General features: G+C 27.4%; 1 protein-coding gene across 1 annotated transcript; it reads right to left on the reverse strand.

Annotated features, from left to right (window-relative positions):
* Window positions 1–10,023: 10,023 nt before the first annotated feature.
* On the reverse strand, window positions 10,024–10,846 carry LOC145833022 (thiamine pyrophosphokinase 1-like). The gene has a single exon (XM_082940224.1). The coding sequence runs from the start codon at window positions 10,844–10,846 to the stop codon at window positions 10,052–10,054; it is 795 nt and encodes a 264-aa protein (XP_082796350.1). The 3' UTR covers window positions 10,024–10,051.
* Window positions 10,847–19,441: the final 8,595 nt, after the last annotated feature.

A 19,441-nucleotide genomic window follows, 5' to 3' on the forward strand; every position in this document is an offset into this window, starting at 1 on the left:
AGTATTTGGTAATACAAACTTTTAGAAATCTTCACTGATGTAACTCAACGTTTACAAATAAGATGGTGGTGTTCTGTTGCACTTTGGTTTCCTTGAAGTACGAAAACTAGAATCCGCTAATTAAAAAAATAATTATGTAGTAATTTTCGATTTTTGTTTCAAATTCCTTCTGATGACTGCATGGCTCTTGTTTCAAAATATAAGACTCTACTTTTAATTTGAAAAAAATACATCACATAAATTTTTCACGCTATTTTCTTCATTATCTCCTTGTCAGTTAAACTTTTGGGATAACTAAGGTTTTATAAAGTACAACTTCTAGAATCTAGATCGTGTGTTGTTGATGTAAAGTTAATTGTTAACTGCATTGAACGGTGGTTAGTAATTGCATTTTAGTTTTATAGAAAGTGTTTTATGTAAAACTTTTTATTTTATAACTGCTGTTGAGTCTAAAAATTAAGTTTTGTTCATTTGTTTTTTATAAAAAAATAGCAATTTTTGATTCCTCAAAGATATCTTTTTTGTTTGCATGATACCAAAATATGACTTAACCTTCAAAAATAATTTTATTCAAACTTTCTTTTAATTATTATATTGATAAACGGATAAAAGTTCTTCCTTGATTCAGTTTAAAGTTTTACGTTTACAGAAATTGTTTTCATAATGTTCTAATTAAAAACCTTTTATATCAAAACTATGCATCTCAAGTCGTTTCTTTGCATTTCTTTTTTTTTTGTAAAGTGCATTATATCCTACTGATCCAATTTTGATAGGGCTACCAAATTTTTTTGCGAACTTTCTTCAGGTTTTCTGAATTTCTTACAGGTATTTTAGAGCACACATTATTGAGTCTATTTTTTGTTTGAGGTTAAAATTTGTTTTAAGTAGTACAACGACATTAAAAAGATCCTGTAAAGCTACCTTAAATGTGTTTTTTCAAGAGAAATTGTTTGATTACAAGAAAGTTTGTTTGTTTATATATTGTAAATTTCTCGTGTAAAATTTAAATTTTACTACTTAACATGTAAAAACTGTTTAATTCCAGGTTTTTTGGCAACCCTGTTTGAAGCAAGTTCTTGCCAGATCCGTATGTAACTCAGTCTTGATTTCAAAAATAAACTGGGATTCAATTAATTGATATAAACGATTTTATTGTAAAAAAAGCAGTTATAGTTTAAAACACAATCATACAAAACTGTAGTAAAAGAATCCATATAAACTTACAAATAAACCACCTACCATAGATAAACAACACTAAATTGTTTTATTAACTGAAACAGAGTTTTATTTTGAGTTTTAAAGTTTAAGTTAATCTTTATTTTTAACCTATAGAAATGCTAAATTAATAAAAAAAATGAATAATTTTCATCCTTAAACTTATTTGCATATATGTATCCTTAAATTGTAGCAACAAAAGCATGATAATTGATTTCGACTTATATTTCATTTGAAAACTGTAGCACAAGTTTTCAAAATGACCATTTACTTTTTTTTACTAATAGTCATTTCGGCTATTTTTAGAAAAGCTGATATGTTACGATATCATTAAGATCAGGGCTTCTAAAACTTTTTTTCATAAACCCCCTTTTGAAAAAATTCAAAAAGCTTTGGCTTCTCCAACAAGATTTTTTGAAAATGTATTCTTAGATACGTCTAGGAATATTTATTGTAAGTTTCAATTTATGATCTTGTTTCCCCCTTTTAAAAGTTACGGCCTCCTAAATTTTTGAATTTTCCCGCTAGTATAAGTTTCAAAACTACCGTTAACTACGTCCGATACCTTTTCTTACTCTAGAATGTTTGCTCACTACCAACTCTAGAACATCTAGTGCAGATTTAAAATAATGATCTCATGACTCCTTTACAGATCACGGCTTCTTACATTTTAAAAAATGACCCACATCGTGTGCCCTGATTAACTTTTAACCTGGTTAAGATAAAAACAGCCCATGTGACAATACGTGAACTAATTTGGTTCTTACTAGGATATGTCCACTAAACAAGGACGAAACCAAGTCGCAGATTGTCACATGGACTGTTGCTGGTTGTCGTGTGGTCCAATTTATTATTGTTCTAAGGGTTGCCACTCTTGAGTCGGAAGAAATTCTTTAAAACTATCCCGAGTGTTTTCAAATACTTTAAAAAATTTTTTTTTAAACAAAGAAAATTTTTAACAAAATTCGTTGTATATAACAATATTTTGAAATTAAATCTGATCAAAATCTTTACAAGTGCTGGCCTGCTATCTACGTAAATCTTAAAATTATCCGGAGATTAAAAAAAATTGGCCTGAGTCATTTGAATTTTAAAAAAAATTTCAAACTAGCCTGATTCATCATGAGGTTTTCAAAAACTTCAAAATGTCCGAGTGTGAAGTGAACCTGAAATTTTAAGAAAAGTTCTACAAGGTTCCAAGGACTTAGTAATAAAAAAAAGTTGATGGCTTGTAAGTCTTACATGTCTAATTTTATAGCTTTTATTCAAGGTTTCAGACAGACAGTTGGCTTATAGAAATTCATGCGGGAATATTAAAACCTTTTTATCAGAAAATTGTTTGAAACGCAAGTGTAAAAAATATTGAAAATTAGCCATAAATCTATTTTAAAGAAGTTAAATATTAATTTAAAATATTAAAAATATAAAAATTCAAATGCAAAAATTTGTTACAACAAACTTACATCGTATGTAAAATAATTTAATTTAAAAATCAACTTATGTATAGTTATGTTTTAATAAAACAATTTTATACTATAAAAACAACAATTTACAAAGTACTCAATTTATTGAAAAATAACGAAAGAGAAAACAATTTAGCCTCATCGAGAGAAAGTAAAATGAAAGTAAATTTTAAAACATGCGTTTTATATGTAGGCAATAACAAAAATCAACTTCACCCATTATTTGTAGAAGAATCTCTACTTCATATACAAATAATTTTACGTATGTTGAATGCAAAAAAAAAAACTAATTAATTACGTTAAAATAATTTCTTTTTAAAAGTGTGATTTTCAACGGTTCAATTATAGAATCTTAATTTTTGATACAAAATTAATATCAACACATATTTTCTTCCTTTGACTATGTTTTTTGTGTCCGGATTAACAGGATGTAAATTAAATTTATTTTGTAAACATGTATTATTTACATCTCCCCTATTATTCACACTCTCCTTGACATCTCGTTTTTGACGTTCCTCTCATTTTCTGGGATTCCCCTCATTTTCAACAGGTCCCTTCCTCGCACTTGCTATAAAAAAAAATTAAATTTTTTGTACGTTTTTGGTAAAAGTAATACTTAAATTGATTAATTAAAGGATAAATTCGAGTATAAATCAAAGTTAAATCATATTTATTATGAATTAAATTTTACAAAATTAAATGGTCAGCTTTACTTTACAAAAATTTACATTTCTTTTAATTTAAAGGGGATGTGTAAGAACAATAGGCCAGTTTTTATAACATGTAACTTTCAAATTTCAATTAAGTTTTGAGTTACAGCTTTTTTTTGTAAAAAGTTTCTGTCACAAGCAAACGTTTTGAACGAACTTTTATGTTGACAATTTTCTATTGAAAAAAAATATATAACTTGGGTGCACGACTATTCAAATTCGAACAATTTAAATGCTGACAATTCAAATTTAAAAAAATTAAAGGGACCACAACTCAAAAAGAAATGTGTATATCAATAAGAAATATGTATGTAGATATTACTAACACCTACAAGCCATTCTTTCTTTTTTGCATAGTTTCAAATATTTTTCGAGATATAGCTAAAACTAATTTAAAATTACAGTAATTTCTAGTAATTCTTAAATACCTCAATTTTTTTTTTATTTCTCAAAAAAAATAAAATAGCTTGTAGATATTAATGAGTTGAGTATTGCCAATTTTTTCTTATAAATAATACTTTTTGAGATATGGTGTCTAAAATGTTTTTTAAGAACTTGAACTGTCAAAATTTGAATTGCCTTGTAACCACATAAATTTCATTTAATTTGAGCTAGAGATCTAAAGCTTTTAAGAATTTTTCTTTAATTTATTCTAAAAGAAACTACAAATTGGAATACTCAACTATTAAAAAACAAAACACTTTAATAAAAAACAAAAAAAAGGAGCCAGCTTTAATATAAAAACTATTTCGTTCAATATAAGTTATTAGTTATGGATTTAGTACAAAAATGCGATAAATGGTTTAAACATATTTAAGTGAAAATAGATTGTAAGTTTTTTCAATATTTATATTTTGTGCCTGCCATTAGTAACATATTTGTAGTACTTTGAATTTTTAAACATCTCTAATAATCTAGAATAACTCTACAAATTGAAAGCATAGTTGAATACCTATTTTTCTCAAGTTAAAGAAATAGTTAATTTTTTTTTTTTACAAATGGCTTTATAAGCCAAACAAACAGCCCCTTTTGATTATGAATAGTTTTATCAGTATTTACCTCCACAGTCAAGATACAATATTTGTTTTCAAATATAGCTGTGAAGTGATCAATTTTAATACCTCCCCTAAAACAAAAATATTATCTATTTCATTTGTTCTAGATTTGCTAAACAGTACTAAGAAAAGGAAAAATATATATATATAATAACCCTAAAACAATATATAAATCAGCATTTACTATGGGTAGGGAGTACAGCACATTTTTTTGGTCATATTGTAAAATTAATATGAGGGTATATGATTTAGATGTGTTTATGCTTCATTAAAAAGAATCTAAAAATAAAATTCAAAAAATTATAAGTTGCTGCCCAAAAAACTTATTTCAAACCCGGGTTGCCACTTATTTTTTCAAAAAAATTTCCAGGTTTTCCAAATTTCTTCTAGGTTTTTAAAAGTACACATTTTTGGGTCTATTCTTAGTTTAAAGTTAAGTCTAAGATAATAAACTATGTTAAGGGCATAGGGGGGGTAAACACCCTTTTTTGGTTTTTGATCTTATTTTATAAAGTTTTTACTAAGCTACAAGATGCTTTTTACAGATTTGAAAAATTCAAAATAATTTTTGAGATATAGCCGGTCAAAGTCAGAGGCAACAATAGGATCCTTATGGAAGGCGCAAACTAAAACGTCAAATAACTAGAAATCACTAAAAATCTATCTCCTCCTACGTTTTTTAAGATAACTACCTCAAATTTTCAGGATATGTTCCTTGCAGTACTTAGAAAATTCTGTCGGAACAGAATTCAAAAAAATTAAAAATAAAAATTTTATAACAAAAAAACAAAAAAAAACTGTTTTTTTTGTTTACTTTTTATATAGAATTTTTATTTTTTATTTTTTAAAAAATTCCTTACGACAGAATTTTCTAAATATATCAAGGAACATTTCCTGAAAATTTGAGGTAGTTATCTCAAAAAACGTAGAAGATAGATTTTTAGCGAAATAGTCTATTTTTGCCGTTTTAGTTTGCGTCTCCCATAAGGATCCTATTGCCGGCTTTGACTTTGACCAGCTATATCTCAAAAACTATTTTGATTTTTTTAAATCTGTAAAAAGCATCTTGTAGCTTAGTAAAAACTATATAAAATAAGATCAAAAACCAAAAAAGGGTGTTTACCCCCCCCCCCCTATGCCCTTAAATAGTATAAAAACATTGAAAAGATAATGTAAAGCTACTTTAAATATGTTTTCTAATAAAAAAAGTTTCTGATGAAGACAAAAATTCTTCATTTATGTGATAGATTTTTTAAGTCAAATTGAAATTTTACTACTGAAAGTGTGAAAATTGTTAAAATTCTAGGTCTTCCCAGGTTTTTTTTTAGTGATTTTTGATCAAATTTCCAGGTTTTTCCGGATTTTTTTCAAAATTTCTCAAATTCCAGGTTATTTTTGCCTAAATTGTCAAATTCCAGGTTTTTCAAGGTTTTTCCAGGTTTCCAGGTAAAGTGGCAACCCTGTCAAACCCCAAAAATCACATATTTTTCGACTAAAACAGTAACAAAATCACATATACGTGTCCTAGACTTATAATTTTATCTTAAGTGAAAGATTATAATTACAAGCATAAAATAGAGACATTTCAATTGCTTTTGATGTATTATGACGTCATTATTACACACAATATGCAATTTTTGTCTGCAAAAACCTACTTTTTTTTCTAGTATAAAAAGCAAATTCTTCTACTGTTTTTACTTATAGTTTTTTTGATTTTGAATGTAAAGTGTGTGGAGTCAGCTAGCCAGAAAAATGTTACTGATGTAAGTCATTCCAACTGCATGTTGATATATCTATATATATATTACATTTTAAATCACTTTTTGTTAAAAGAAATTATGGTTGTTGAGAGCACCTGTCTAAGAGTAAAATATCTAGACCTATATTTTATAGAAACTGCATGTAAATTTATTAAAATTAGTGTAATTTTATTATTTAAATATAAAGTGTTCTTATTTAATTAAAAATAATTATCTATCTGTATTAAGATTATTTTCAGTAAGGTATGTTATTGTTTTAACATCTTTATTAATTTAAGTTTATAAAGTATTATACATTTAAATTAGTTACAACTTAATTTGTTAGATTGTTTAAATTTATTAATTCTCTAGTTTAAAGGCTTTGTATCAAATCCTTTTAAGTTTTAAACTCATAGCAGTTTAGTATTACTGTATTTACTTATACAAATGCTATTTACAAGACTGAGCACTTAGCAAGGTATAAACTTTTATCTGTATATTATATAAAAGCTTATACCTTGCTAGGAACTATATTACTCCATATACTAGGTATTGAGTTGATATTAACTATTATTCAAATTATTGTTAATTAATAAAAAAATATTATCTAAAGCATATTCATAGTAAAAAATATTATAAGAAATGTGAGTTGAAAGTAGATGTGATTTACTCTTTTGTTAAAATAAAATCATATTGTAACTTGGGACACTTTTTTTTCTCTCAGAATTGCTCTAAGTGCACTTTTTTAAAGTAATCAATTATTACTACTAACAAGTTTTGTTTTACTTCGTTTTTTGATCGGATTTTAAATTAATTTAAATGCTTGGTGAAGGATTAGATACAAAATATGTGTATAGTATAGTTCTTAGCAAGGTATAAGCTTTTATATAACATACAGATAAAAGTTTATACCTTGCTAAGTGCTCAGTCTTGTTAATAGCATTTGTATAAGTAGATACAGTAATAATAAACTGCTATGAGTTTAAAACTTAAAAGGATTTGATACAAAGCCTTTAAACTAGAGAAATAATAAATTTAAACAAACTAACAAATTAAGTTGTAACTAATTTAAATGTATAATACTTTATAAACTTAAACTAATAAAGATGTTAAAACAATAACATACTTAACTAAAAATAATTCTAATACAGATAAATAATTATTGTTTTGTTAAATAAAAACTCTTTATATTTAAATAATAAAACTACACTAGTTTTAATAAATTTACATGCAATTTCTATGATATATAGATCTAGATACTTTACTCTTAGACAGGTGCTCTCAACAACAATAATTTCTAATGACTAAAAGTGATTTAAAATGTATTATATATATATCAACATGCAATTGAAATGACATTACATCAGTAATATTTTTCTGGCTAGCTGACTCCACACATTTTGCATTCAAAATCAAAAAAACTATAAGTAATAACAGTAGAAGAATTTCCTTTCTATATTAGAAAAAAAGTAAGTTTTTGTAGACAAAAATTGCATATTGTGTGTAATAATGACATCATAATACATCAAAAGCAGTTGAAATTTATGCCTGTAATTTATGTCTCTAATTTATGCCTGTAATTATAAGCTTTCATTTAAGATATAAACTATAAGTTTAGGACACGTATATGTGATTTTGTTACTGTTTCAGTCGAAAAATATGTGATTTTTGGGGTTTAAATTAGTTTTTTTGGGCAGCAACTTTTTATTTTTTTTAAAGATTTTTCTCAATGAAGCAAAAACACATCTAAACCATATATAAATCATCATTACAGTCTAGCAAACATCACCCAAGTACTCCCTACCCCTACATTAACAGGTGGAATAAGAGCTTTGTTTAAAAACAAGAAAAACTAAATAAGCATATAACAATTATATAAGCATAATTGTTTGTAAAACTTTCAATTTAGAGAATATAAGTTTTTTATTTTAATAAACAACCTTTTATATACTAAACTCCTTTAATATATATTTTGAAATGAATTTCATAATAATATGTATTCAAAAAGTATAATGAATTTAACAAATTATTACTATAAAAAACTTAATGAGTTTAAAAGGTGGATAAATAATTTAGTGATAAATAGTTGCTAAAATATAAAAATTACAACTACTATGAAATACAGTCTATATAATTTCAAATTTCTAACTTTACAGATCTTCATACTTAATAACACTAACAAAAATTGTTTAGGAACACTAAAACTTTTTGATATGCTCCACAGTTTTTAAACTACTCACACTAATTACATGAATACTTTATACATATACAACATAATAAGACAAACTTGAAATAAAGCGCTGGGCTTCATTGGGAAGTTGGTGAAAAATTTTGTCACTTGAGGACGTCCAAGGGAAAGTCCCAGTTGTGAAGCATTGCCATTTTGCTTGACGACGTTTCCATGGGATCATGGGGGTTTTATATAGAAGCGTCCAGTATAGCTAAGTAGATGGCCGTTTCAACAAAAGGTCTCTGCTGATGGCCCAAACTTCAACCCATGTCCTATGTGAAGGCCAGTTGGTCTATACAAAAGCAATTTGATCAGCTAGATAAAAATAAAGGAACTTGATAGGTTGAATTGAAACTTCAATATAATTAAAAATTATAAATTCGGTTGTTTATTATGAGTCATGTAGTAATAAAAAATATGATAAGAACATTTTGTATGTTTGAAAGTTAAACTAAAATTTCGTTAATTTTTTTGGACAAAATGATCTTCACTAATTGGTGAACTCAATTAAATTATGCAAAATTAAAAAAGCTGTAGCAAGATTAAACACTGACTTAATTGAACTTTTAATTTTTTGAAAAAAAGCTAGTTTAACTAAAATAGTTTACTACCAGTCCTAAAAGTGTTTTTTAATACATAAATAAGCTATTTTTAAAAGGTATATTGACTGTAAAAAGTTAACACAACCTACCTTACAAGTAAGTTGTTATATTTGGTCAATTCATCTGGATTTTTTTTTACTGTTTTAAAGGTGAACCTTTCATTCTTTTCCGCCATAAAACAGTATTTCAGTAATGATTGGTAATCCTAACTTGTATTTTTATTGAAATGCTTAAAAAACTGTTCGAAATGTTAAGTTTTGAATAGTTTAATTGAACGAGTCCCTACATTTTAATGTTTCATAACATGGTTAACAACTTATTACCAGTCTGTGCTAAGCTTGAATAGAAAACATAATTGCACATAAAATAAGAAATATTTAGTCAAACATCTTTTTTTTTAACATTTAAACTGTTATATCAATAAATAACATTCTTGACAAACGGCTTTTTAAATTCTAAATAGTTTTTAGTGATATAACAAATTTCTAAGACAATAAAACTACTTATATATAAGTAAATGTTAAAGATTAATTAACTGTGTTGTTATAAATTTTTGTTTAATTGTTATAAACACATTGCTTTTATGAAATGTAATAACTTATGTAACAACTATTATAATTATTTAATAAATCATGTAAAGACTTAAAAATAACTTAAGTTTCAAATATTTTAAGTAATTTGATTACAAAATTCTAAAGATTTTTCTTTCAGAAATAAAGTTGCAATAAAGCAAAAAAAAATTGAAAAAACAAATCAATAATTTTTAGTTATTAATTAACAATAATAGAAATATTAACTTTTTGCAAAAATATATATAAAAAGGTAAACAAACTAAATAGTAAAAATTTGTGTAAAAAAAAATTTTTAATCCAGTTTTGCTTTTAACTTTGAAAAACGCATATAATAATAGCATAATTTTTATAAAAGTTCTAAACACTTTTGAGCTACTTAGTAGCTTAAGCAAAGAATTTACCTTACCTAAAAATAACAGTATAAAACGTCCATTTTTAAATTAATAGTCTAAATAATTCCCTGAACTAATACTTGCAGCCCATTGAAAACACAAGCTGCTCATCGGTGACCAGCTTGACGTCCTGGTTGTGAAGGACCCTGTTTGAAGTGCTGATCAGCTCCCCAAACTTCAACAAGTTGTTGTTCATGTCCCACCTTAAACCTGCCGTTTGGACGCGGGCCGGCTCGCTGGCGGGCACAAGAGAGCACCAGGAAATGTCGTCTGTGTGGTTCTTGGTGCAGATGAGGGACTTTCCCTTGGGAACAAGGAAAGTGCAACTCTCACAGCAGAACAAGTACAGTTTGACGTCTCCCAGTAAACTTGTGGTTTTCGGGTTTGTGAGCAGATTGCTGTACATTATGAAGTCCATTTCACTGCACTTGGCGTCAGTCAGTATTACAATGCTTCCGTTGCTACTTTCCAACTTGCCCTTCATCTCAACAATCACTGTTTCAAGGCACACTCTGAGCTCGTCAAAAAGTGCTTGGGAGCCTTTCAGCGCCGAGTGGGAGTAGATGACCCTGTCTTTGAAGTGAGGCTTGATTTTTTTGTTGGGTGGAGAAACCAAGATGTTTGGTGCAAAGTTTCTCACCTCTTCACTGTCCAGGTCTTTGAAGAGCTTCTGGTGCACGCGAATTTTGTTGCAAAACTCTGTACCAGAGCTGGTGCTTGCTCTGTAGGCTGCGTTGAGCCACAAATCGTAGATGGTTTGATGTTCCAGATTGACGTTGTTGTGGGATATCACTGCGTACTTTGCGTGCTCCTCCTTGTTGAGACATGCCAGTGGGTTGAACACCTTTATACTATCTGGACTTGACATACTATTGTATTATAAAAATTCTGTAAACTGTTACTTCTTATTTATAAATAAAAGTGTTTTTACTACCTGTTATGCATATAAATTTAATAAAAGTAGCATGAAATACTTTTTATTAGTCAAACACACTTAAGGATTAAAATCTTTCAAAATCATTTTTAAGATAAGTGTTGAGTGGATAAGACTGGCTTTAAATAAATCATTAGAGGATTCAACTGAACAAACCGTGTGTAAGAAAGTTTGTATAAAACTTTATTTTCAAATGGTATATTTTACAAAGATTGCCATAATTTGAGGCAAAAAGTGAGCTTAAATGACCAAAAACTAACATAAGTTTAAAAAAACTTGTCTTTCAAGTACTGAGAACCAAATACTTAAAAAAGTTTAGTTGTAAAGGGTTGCCAAATGTTTTTGGTAAACTTTCTCCAGGTTTTCAAAATTTCCTTTGAAAGTGCACACTTTTGGGTCTATTTTTATTTTAAACTTAAGTTTAATGTAAGAAACTGTGTTAAATATTATAAAAACATTGAAAAGATACTGTTAAGCTACTTTAAATACGTTTAAATTATTATGTAAAAAAAATTTTTAATGATGAGAAGTTTTTATTTTAAACAAATGATTTTTTGTGTCACATTGAAATTTTACTACTCATTATCTTAAAAAGTCCAAGCTTTTCCTGTTTTTTTAGTGATTTTTGTTCAAAATTCCAAGTTTTTTTTTTCAAAATTTTTCAAACTCCAGGTTTTTCCAGATAATTCCAGGTTTTAAGGTTTTTTGGCAACCCTGAATTAGAATAAAAAAGGTTAATACCAATCTAAAATTATATTAACTATATACAAAAAAACTAAAAAAATACTGTTTTGTATTTTTATTGTTAATTTTTAGTACTTACTTATTTACCACAGAATTTTCTAAATATTGCTAGAGCATTTCCTAAAAGTTTTTGTACTTATCCCAAAAAACGTAGGAGAAGATAGATTTTTAGTGAAATAGTCTAATTTTGCCATTTCAGTTTCAGCTTTCCATAAGGAACCTATTGCTACCTCAGACTTTGACTTGTTATGTCTCAAAAACTTTTTTGAATTTTTAAAAACCTATAAAATGCATATAATAGCTTAGTTAAAACTCTATAAAATAAGACCAAATTGTGAAAAAAAGTGATTCTTGAGTCATTGAGAAATTTAAAAATTTCATACTGTCTTCAGTTATCCTGATTGTGTAGCAACCCTGTATATCTAACAAAGAGAGAGATAAGTTTATTTTTAATTGTTGCTAAGTTAATTAAAATATTTTATTTAACAAAATTATGTCACAGATCACTTTTACAGCTTCAAGTGAACTTTCAAAAATTCTGAGTCAATAAAAAATCTGTAGCTTATAAAAGTAAGCTTTAAAAAAAGTTTAATAATTATCTATTATAAGACACTAATATGTAAGGCTAGCTTTGGTATAAATGAATAAAACAACAACTAAAACCTAACAGTTAGTATGTGTCTAGTGGCAAAAACAAGGTTCTTTTAAGAGCACTAGTACTATCAATAAAACAAGTACTAAAAAAGCAGCATAATTTTATCTTAATTTACTAACAAAAACAGATTTTTATGATTTATCAGTAAAAATTGTTGGAGACAAGTGATAAGTCATAGGGAGAAAGAGCAAAACAAAACACCGTAAACAAAATTCTATAGAAAATCTTTCATACTTATATATACTGCTAAAATTGCATAAATTCATGTTAAGTATGAAAAGTAACATTCAAGGTAGTTTAAATCTAATCTTCTAAACCTATGTTTTAAATTTCTTTCTGCTTACTTGTTTTAGTAGTTTAAGTTACCAAGGGTTTTTTTTATTATTTTCCAGGTTTTAAAGATACAAATCTTCTTTTTTAGTGTTAAAGTCCTTTTTTATCATAAAATTAATTTTATGGCAAAAAAACTGTATTAAACAGTATAAAAATATTGAAAAGTTACTGTATTCCTACTAAAAATATGTATTTAATAACTAAAATACTTGTAGAAAAACAAATTGTATACGATAGTTTTTTGTTTCTTATCTAAATTTCATGATTTTATATGCAAAACTTGCTAAGTCTAGGTTTTTCGAGTTTTTTTTTTTGCCTAAATTGTCAAATTCAAGGCATTTCAAGGTTTTTTGGCAATCCTGTAGGTGAATAATCTTTGAATACAAAAATATCATGCTTGATTGAACAGTTACATTTATTTACTTTTATTTTTGGTAATTATTGTTTAAATTGCTCAGCACTGCACCTCTTTCTGATATCATCAAGCAGTGCCCCTGGTACAAATACACCATCATAAAGAAGTTTTTGGTATGAGAATATATTTACTTTTTAATGTAATGCAGAATCTATTTTTGATGTCTACTGTGCACAGGTTTTAATAAATTAGAGAACCACTTGTTTAAGCTAATTTCTTACTTACATTTACTTTTGTTAGTGAATTATTTGCTGATACCAGAGTTTTGAAGAAGAAAGACCAAAATTAACCTGAGTTTATGATATTAAGTATTATTTCTAAACAAAACTGTATGCACAAAAGAATTATGAGATATGTTTATTGTGTGCTTGCTCTTTTCATAAAAATCTCTTTGTTTGTAACTATACAGAATGGTCTGCTGAAATTGAAAAATGGACTTAGTTTTTCAGTCTGTAAGTTGGTGCAGAGTACTTGGACTTTCTTAGTAAACTTAACTTGTTTATTGTACTCATATCAGAATGTTGATAAATTATAAATCTTATAGCTAAAAACCTTGAATAAGACTTGACCAAAATCATTTAAGTATTTTGGCCCAAGATTTTAAAATATGTTAGTTTGTTAAATATTGTACTTTGTTTTATACAGTCAACTTTTTATTTTTATTTCAGGAAAGATCATAGGATATAACATTGATAAAATTCAAGGTTATTTTCTATACTAAAAAGGTTTTGTGTATTTTCTTATTCAAAAGTTTATATTTTCTTATCAATTACTTTTTTTTTCTGCTTTATAAATTTTATCAGTTTAAATTTGTTTTGAAGCAATTGATTTTGGGTTCACTTTAATAGCAGTGATCACATGTCTGGATTGTTGATATGTATTTTTAGTTGTAGGTATGGTAAACATTTACTTGGGATTTGAGCTTTAGGATTTTCTCAAACTTTGTGGTTTTTTGAGCTGATATATTAAAATTATAAATGTTGGCTTAGCAACAAGCAATAACTTTTTTTCTCATTAAAAAAATATGTTTGCCTCAAGAGGTTTTATATTTTTTCTTAAAAATATGCAGATGAAATAAGATAATTTTACATCAGTATATTTAATACCCATTTTATCTGAAATTCAAATACCCACATAGTCCAAACATTTAACAATTCTAAACCCAATAGTTTTCAAATTAAAATTTAAAATAAATTGAGATCAAATTTTATAAATTTAGAAGCACTTTCAATTAGAAGCTGACAAACTACAAATGATGTACATAGTTTTTTTTTCACTGGACAAAATCAGGCAAGGTTCTCTAATACAAAAATTATTTATAAAAAAACAGTCCAAATTTTGCAGACATAAAGTTAAATTTACATTCATTAACTGAGTTGTTTTTTATTGTTCTAACAAACTTATTATAATTGTATGAACTTTACCTTTAGAAAATCTTATTTGCCTTAACAAATACAAGCCATTTCCTAAAGCACTCTACCAAAAACAACTCTTTATAAAAAACAGTTCAAAATTCACAGAATTTTTTTTGTATACAGTAGGGTGCATCTTTTGCCCCTCAAAAATAAAATAAAAATGATTTTTTTTTTGAGCATGGGGAGTCACATAAAAAAAAAAAAAAATAGCTTCCTAGCTTTTACCACCATAATAATTTTCTAAAAGCAACCCTTATGTAAATTGTATGAAATCTTAAAAACTAGACCTTCAAATTTATGGCTAAATTTTTTTTTACTTCGTTTTAGGACTTTATATAGAATGTTTTATGTAGGCACTAATTGACTTTCTAAAAAAGAAATTAAAATTAAGAAAAAGATAAAAAAATTAGATAATCAAAAAATGCCTCCATGAAACTTTCTTCGAATTGTCTTAAAGCAGAAACCAAATGTAGAATGTGTTTTTGTGATAATTGCTACATGTAGAAATTAAGGTACCAAACATTTTAAATAGGGAACAGTTTTTCAATTATGTAAAAAACTTTTTACTTGTAGATCCACTGTAATAAACTAGATAAAGGAGATAAAAATTTATAATGAGGTATTAATTCTCTGAATAATAATCAATTGAGTAAAAACATTGTTAATATAATTTTAAATTTTTATTTTAAAATAGCCTAGCATTTAAACAGACTTGCTTTTTCTCTTATTTCACGCTTTAGTAAGCACAATACAACAAAAATTAACATTCAAAACTAACTATAAATTAGAAGCGTCAAAGCTGACAAGTGTAAAAAAATGTCTATGTGAGAAATCAAGTTAAATATTATTCGATTTTAATAGTTTAGTTTAGATGAAAATTAAGAAAAAACAAACGATTTTTATAACTTTTTCTTTGGTGCAGAGCTGTAGTCTAGTATTTTTTTTAACATCGTAGTTGTTTTGTTTGTATGAACATTAGCAAGTAAATTTAACTTAGGTTTGACTATTGGTTATAACATATCTTAGCTGATGTTATTAGTATAAGATGAATTATACAAGTACTGTGTGAGATGATTTATTGTAAAAAAAACTCTGGTCTAATAATATAGACTTTATATATGTTTAAATTCTTATATTTAGTAATTTTTAAATGATTAGTTTCTTGTTAAATTTTATTTTTAAGTATAGTTTTAATTTTAAATCCTATCGCTTGTTTATTTTAGATTGTTTTAATTCTAACGAGTTTTATTAGTATACCAAATGTATATAGCATAAGCTTTTAGTTAATTTTATCATTTGATTATTACGTCATTTTATATTTAAAAACTTTAAACTTCAGTATGATTTTATTTCAATTTGTATTCATTCCAATTTAGTAAGAAACAATTTCTGATGAGCCTTACTACGAAAGTACTAAATTAAATTTAAAGAAAATGAAATGTATTCTTTTATATTTTTTAAATAAGTTTTGCACCGGAAAAAATGCTTTTCATATATTTGTTTATTGAACGATAAAAAAAGCGCTCAAAATATTTAGTCCAACGACCTTGTACACGAAAAAAACTTTCGGTTATCGAGTCGCACACCACTTGTATTCCTTTTATTGTCTTGTCCAGGACATTAGTGTAAGTCATCATTTTATTTATACACACAACACGTAGTATGGGGACCACAATGGGGTCATTAGGCCATAATTTCAAACTTACACTAGATATTATTGAGTTAATGATGAAGAGCAAAATAAACAAGGTATTAAGGCGTATTTGATGGTAGTTTTCTAATGATAAATCTTGTCGGAAGAGACCATAGCTTGTTTTCTTTAAAGGGACCTTATAAAAAAAAACGTTTAGGAAACCCTGCTTTAGACGTACTAAAATTAACCTGATTCTAATCATGTTATTTCAAACTATAATAATAGCAATTGTTTTTTTTTTTACTTTTATCAAAATTCTTTTTTTAATAACTAAAAATTTATTTAAAGTTTGTTTTAAACTATTCTGAAAACAATTTAAACAATTTTTCTAAAATATATAAATTTACAAAATCACATGTGTACTGACTATTGAAATATTAATTTTTCAATCCAAAATAAATTAAAACAAGTTGCAATTTTAAAACAAATATACATTTTTTCAGCAACATGTCTATCACAAAATTTATACCCATCCTAATAGGTGCAGCATTATTAGCTTGTAGTTTTCTTCAAACTAATGAACTTGTAACAAATCATAACAATTCGTCTAATTTTTTCACAATCCACAAGAAACTGTCACAAGTCCACCCCAACGCAAAGTTCGATGCAGACAACCTCACTGAGCTCGACTTCGTTCAGGGCGACTTGGGAAACTGCGGCATGATCGCCACTCTAGCGTCTCTAGTGAAGAACCCTGAACTTTTGAACGAGGTGGTACCGGGACACCAGAGTTTCAAAAACAACCCTGAAGAAGTTTCAGAGTTCCGGTTTAATTTGTACAAATACGGAAAACTTCAACGCGTTTTCGTCAACGAAATTTTGCCTTTTTGGAATTACAATTTGACTTTGAAAGAAATCTGGGACAACGGTAAACATGTGAATGGCAAAATGATGTTCAAAAAAAGTTTGATTTCTAAAGAACCCGAGTTAAAGTACTCCAGTAGTGAAACCAATAATTTTGTGGGTTCATTGCTTGAAAAGGCGTTGGTGAAACTGCATTTCAATGAAGATTACAAACAAGCTAAGTACGTTAATTCAGTGGTCGTTATGTCAAGTTTTTCGAACGCACCGTTTGAAGAACTCTCTAAAGCTGATTTAAACGATTTGGGATACGATCTTCTGAGCTTGATGTTACACGGCAAAAAAAACGAATGTTTGATGGTAGTGACATTTGAAAATGATATTTCAGAACCCAGGATAATAGAAAATCACGCGTACACTTTAACTGATTTCACAGAAGATACAGTGACGCTGTACAACCCCCACGGGCACTACTTGACTTTTCCAACGAATGTTTTAGTCGAAAACTTCCGTTGGATTGGTATTTCCTATGTGGGAAACGAAATATTCAACATTCCAAATCAAGAGTATTCAGTGGAGTACTCAGGTCATTGGAACGAATTGAATGGTGAAACGAAAACCACGTACGAAGATTACAGTTTGATAGTAGAAGAGGATGAAACAGAAATTCTCGTCAACTTTCTCAGGAAAAATTACACCAACGTTCTCAGGCGTGTTTTTGTAATTCCTCCTGATGGTGAGTTAAGTAACAAGGTGAAGAAAACAACGTTTGAAAACTGGAAACATCAAGACGAGCTGTTCAGGCCATCACTGAGGGAAGTTTTAAGAAGAGGCGAGTACAAGTTGAGAGTTGAGCAGTCACTGCACCAGTACCACAATACTCCCGAGGACATGTACCGAAAGTATTCAGATTATTCAGAACAAGATAAAAATGAATATTTCCTCCGTTTAACTGCTTCGAAGAAATGTCGAGTGGAGAAAATATAGCTAAACTAAAGCTGAAACTTATAATGTTTGTTAGATTTTATAAAATAAACGTTTTACTGATAGTTTGCGTTAATATGATGATATGTAATTGTATATACCCTGTGGTTTACTTTACAGAATAAATTTTAAAACTAGTTTAAAAATATTTTTTTAAATGTCATATATTTTTAGTAAAACGATTAGATAAACTTTGTGTTGTTTTGCATGTATATTTTATTCGATTGTAGAACAAGTATTAAGGCTATTTTGGTATTGCAGGTTTTGTAGTTGAACAGCCAAAATGTCTATGTTTAAACAGCTATAATTGACCACCTCAATCTAAAATTTCAATAAAAACAGCTCAAATTAATTTTTCACAATAAATAAATAACTTCAGTTTTATTTTGGCGAAAATTTACAGATAAAAAATTTCTTGTTGTAATAGTTTGCTTGTATTTTTTTGAAGTCAAACTATTTTTAAGTGACACGTGTTTTAATTTAAGCTAGTATATGAATAAAAATATACTAAACTTTCAAAAAAAAAAATCCACTTCTTGCACAGATTCTTTAAAAGTCACAAACTATGGCCCATACTTATTTGTTATCTATTTAGATTTATTTTATGCTCTAGAAGTGTATGGAAGCTGAAATACACATATACAAAATACCATATACAAAATTGTTTTCTTAAAACCAAGGCATATAGTATACAAATTAGCATTAACTTGAAATTATAAAAAGTAAATTCTCCCTTGTAGTTTTTATATCAAACGTTAGCTAGTTTCAATAAAAAATTTAAATAACTTAAAACATAAATTAGACGGTTTATAAGGAAAAAAGTTTTAAACCAAACTTGGTGCATATAAAGCGTCAATGTTTTTAAATTATGCAGAACAGAGTAAAACGATACATCCATTAAATAAATTTTAAATAGTAATTGAAGAGCTTTTTTGCAAAACAGAGACTACTTTAAGCTAAACTTTACTCTTACAAAACAGTATTTCACAACAATAATTCATCACACTCACTAATTAGAGCAGAATTCTCTATAGTGGTCCATATAGCCTCCTTGAGAGTTATCTTAGTATCTCAGGAAGTGATAAGCCGCGATGGGCCAAAGGGGGATGTTAATAAACAAAGGGGCCAAAATTAGATACTTCGTTACATTTCGCAAGATATTCAAAACAAGCATTATATATTTTTTGTAAGAGTAAAACTAAAGAACTTCATTTATCCAATTCAATTCGACAAAATACTTTTTCGATGTAAACTTATTTTTATTATGGAAGTTTCAAGTTTCCTGTAACGTAAATAAGACATTTGTTTTGACCTTTACATTAAATACAAGTGGACTTGTATAAATTTTGTTTAGCGGGCCAACATTACATTCTAGCAGGCCAAAGTTTTACCTTTTCAAGGCCGGTTTCCATTTTACATTTGTAAAAATTGACGAACCGGTTAATTTAAAATTGTAGCCCGCCGGCCGTAAATTGCCGGCTCCTATAAC

The sequence above is a fragment of the Thalia democratica genome, chromosome 4 (assembly GCF_965202585.1).
Source record: "Thalia democratica chromosome 4, ktThaDemo2.hap1.1, whole genome shotgun sequence".
In the NCBI taxonomy this organism is placed as follows: domain Eukaryota; kingdom Metazoa; phylum Chordata; class Thaliacea; order Salpida; family Salpidae; genus Thalia; species Thalia democratica.